This window comes from Plectropomus leopardus, chromosome 4 (assembly GCF_026936395.1).
Source record: "Plectropomus leopardus strain MGB_pleo_1.0 chromosome 4, ASM2693639v1, whole genome shotgun sequence".
NCBI classification, from domain to species: domain Eukaryota; kingdom Metazoa; phylum Chordata; class Actinopteri; order Perciformes; family Serranidae; genus Plectropomus; species Plectropomus leopardus.
In genome coordinates this window covers 22,254,047-22,257,667 of record NC_142179.1, presented here as the reverse complement: position 1 = coordinate 22,257,667, position 3,621 = coordinate 22,254,047, and the positions used below count along the sequence as shown (strand labels likewise).

Below are 3,621 nucleotides of genomic sequence, written 5' to 3'. Positions count from 1 at the left end.
ATTGTTTTATTAACTCTGAGGTTTGTCAAAGAACTTTGTAAACTGTGTTTTTAAAGATGCAATATAAAAAAAGTTGTTATCATAATTATTATTATTAAACACAGAAATCACTGATGATACATATTAAAAATACATCAGTTGAAGCTTTAAAGCTTTAAATTTCATATGTTTTATTAATTAAAACATGTTTCTTTACACACTTTAATTAAAAGGCACTGGTAAACTACAGTATTTCATAGAGCCATTCAGGGCAGCAGCAAAGTTGCTCTCCTGCTCCTTTTCTGAACTAACACAGTTGTTTTAACATACAAGGTAACAACAGCAGTGCGTTTCATAGCTTTCACATACAAAACATTAATATCATTACTATTTAATTCTTAAAAATACATTAAATTTACAATCACCGGGTGGAAAAATACAGAATCGATATATTTGCTTGGACATTTCATTTTGGTGTGATGCATCAAATTATAATCACATGAAATAAAACTAAAATGTCCTACACCATTTATTTTCTGACTAAATAAATTGTGTTAAACTCTGTACTGTCAGAAGGCACAATCTGTTTCCCCTTCCTGCCCTGTTGCTTTCTCCCTCTTGCTCTTTACCTTTCATTTTCCATAGAATTTTTTGTTCAGGAGGAAGATAAGTAAATTGACATTTACTTTGGCTTTGTCGAACATCTTCATGACGGCCACGCCTTCGTACTGAAGCTGAAGGAGGTCCTGGACACAATTAACAAATACATGCAGTGAGAAACACACACAAACAAGCATTCTGACTTTTCACTCTGAGAGATAATGGGCTAATTTGGCAGGTTTACGGAGAACATAAATAATGAAACCTGATCTATATGGCAGCAAGCTAAATTACTATATTACTCTTTTATTAGTCATTTAAAATACGTTTTCAGTAAATGTTTTATGGCCCCACCTTTACAGCCTGTATTCTGTCCACACATTTAATCATACACTTGGTATTATATATCCAATGTGTTCATGTATGACAACATGCACACTCAGCAGTGGACACAACAAATGTGTCCACTACTTTAGTCTCTTTAGGAAATGGTTCTCTGCATCTATGATGTTTCCTGCGAGAAGAGCGCTGAGTGGCAAAGGACATTTAACCATCTGTCATCTAGGTTTGGTGTTGACTGCTTTATTTTGTGATATTCTGACGCACTTAGGACATGTTTACCTGAAAATGGAGCTGGACTTTTTCCATCTCGACTCCCATAAACTTGGCCTTCACCTCAAAATCCCCGACTTCCTCAGTGGGTGAGATGTCGAACATAACATTTTTGAACCTGAAAAGAGGCAATAAAATAAGACAAATGACAAAAAGTGACAACACAGCAGCCATAAAACCCATGATAATATTTTTACAGTTTTTTTGTTCTGTTATTGCAAAACTGCAAAAACAAAATGATAATCCGTCGTCAGCATTCCATAACACTTGTGGGAACTGTCGTTAGGACTTGAGTCAACTTGCTTTGATGTATTTGAACAGTTTGTTTGTAATAAATGATTCTTAACATTCTATATGCACGTTCCTTCCTTCATACATAACTCCTCCACATTCTAAAAACATCACCATGCTGGTGCAGTTTGAATGTTAAACTGCTCCAGCATGGTGATGGTTTTAGAATAACAAATGAGACATAAAGGCAGATGTCATCTCACTGAACAGTACCCAAAATATTTTTTTTCTTTCTACAAAAACAAAACTGGCAAAGCACATTCAACATTTTATATATCAGAAAGCAGTTTATAACCAACTCTTGTTACTCTGAACAGACTTCTTTCCTGTGATAAAGGAATCATATGCTGACGTCAGACAAAACTTAACTGACTCAACTATAGGTTCTTGTCTGTATAAACACAAAAATATATTTAAAAAAAACACGTAGCCTTGCTTGCAGTTGCTAGAAAACTGTGTCTTACTTATGATGTAGTGCAAACATTTTGGTTGTTTCATGAAGTGGTGAGAAGCTAAACTCACTGGTTTGTCTGAAGTCCTTCTATCTCCAGGATGACTCCTTTCTCATGCAGCCTTGCTGCAGTGTACTTCAGAGACGGGGGCTTCCACTTCTTACTGCCCTTATTTTCTCCTTTGCTGTCTAGTTTTATGGATCTGCGTGAATTCCTGGAGACACAAAACACATTCATACACAAAAAATCACAAGATCACAAAATCATAAGCAACAACTGACAGGAAGCCTGATTATATACACACACAGTGAGAGGAAATATTCTGAAATACTGTTAATCATCAGAAGGTATGAACTCACTTCCGATTGAGGTTATCCAGGCAGGTCTTGATGTAGGTATCGTAATAGTTCATTTGGTCCTGGTAGAAAGCTGTTTTCGAGTTGAGTGCTGTAAGTGTCTGCTGGAGCTTCACAAGCTCGGCCTTCCTCCTCTGTCTGTAGCGTCTTTGGTAGCGAATGTCCTGCAATTACAGGTTTTAGATAAAAAATACACGTAGCATCGGAGGCATGCATCTTTGTCAATAAAGAGCTGCTTGTGTACCTTTGATATGTCATTGATGAGGTCTTGGTACTTGTTACTGGCATTCACAAGGCCAGCCTGCTCCAGGTTACGGAGGTTCCTCAGGATCTTCCTCTTCTTCTGCTCGAGGGGCAGCTGGCTGTCCTCCAGTACTGCCGGGCTGCTCTTTAGACCCTCTGGTGTCTGAGCATCCTGGACTGCCCGGCGCTCCACAATCTTAGTGTGCTCGGACTCCTTCAAAAGCCGAGTCATATAAAAAGTGCAGAAAACTGTTAGAACTCTAAACAAAATCTTCAGTGCATATTTGCATTTGAGAAATAGGAAAGGCTGACGAATATATGAATAAGGAAAACAAGATAGAGGAAAATATCACCTGTGCAACACTAGCTGGAATCTCAAGAATTTCAGGCAAGGTCTCTCCAGGCTGTATCCGAACCACATCCACAATAAGCTTTTTTGTCCTGATGCACACACAGAATAACATCTTTAAGAGCCAGGTCTGTTTTTTCAAAGTCACCAAAACAATATAGGAAGCTGTTGTCATGTGATGGCAGAAAAATGTATTTCACAGACTTAATTTTAGAAAACTTATTGGGGGAAAGTGTTGTTAATATCCAGACATGTCACATGTCCATTCCCACAAAGTGCAGAGTTAAGTAATCATTTCTCACCATTGGTCATAATCAGGAAAAATGTATAACACCAAGTAACACTGTAGCCCCACCTTAATTATTTCATCAACATGGTTGTCTGTTTGTTCATCCAGTTACTTTAAAAGGGATTTTTTTCTTTCTAAATTTTTGCATGCTCTGCTCCATCAACCTTCTGCCAGAGTCTTGCTGGTGGGTCTAAACTCATTATGCCGGTAAAATCCAACTTTAGAGGACACATGTACGTATTAACTGCTGCAAAAACTCCTGCATTTACATTTATTTTACCACTTTAAACTGGTATATACCAAAAATACAGAAGAAACTAATTCTCCAACACAGTGTCATGCAAAGAACAGATCTAGACGGATACATGTTATTAGGCATGATAACCCTGACTACCAAACCCCTTCCTGTTTGGACAGGAAAAGATAGAAGAGCAGGAAAGGCAAGACTGC

At 37.7% G+C, this 3,621-nt stretch overlaps 1 protein-coding gene across 2 annotated transcripts in view; it reads right to left on the bottom strand.

Moving 5' to 3' along the window:
• Positions 1 to 153: 153 nt before the first annotated feature.
• iqgap2 (IQ motif containing GTPase activating protein 2) overlaps positions 154 to 3,621 on the bottom strand; it is a 38,143-nt gene continuing 34,675 nt past the window's right edge. For both annotated transcript variants that reach the window (XM_088076857.1, XM_042487579.2), the window contains 6 exons: positions 2,887 to 2,974; positions 2,535 to 2,747; positions 2,294 to 2,454; positions 2,005 to 2,148; positions 1,201 to 1,309; positions 154 to 725 (listed from right to left, as the gene is read on the bottom strand). In XM_088076857.1, the coding sequence (XP_087932983.1) occupies positions 612 to 725; positions 1,201 to 1,309; positions 2,005 to 2,148; positions 2,294 to 2,454; positions 2,535 to 2,747; positions 2,887 to 2,974 (829 nt within the window). In that variant the 3' untranslated portion in view covers positions 154 to 611. The remainder of the gene's footprint in view (positions 726 to 1,200; positions 1,310 to 2,004; positions 2,149 to 2,293; positions 2,455 to 2,534; positions 2,748 to 2,886; positions 2,975 to 3,621) is intronic.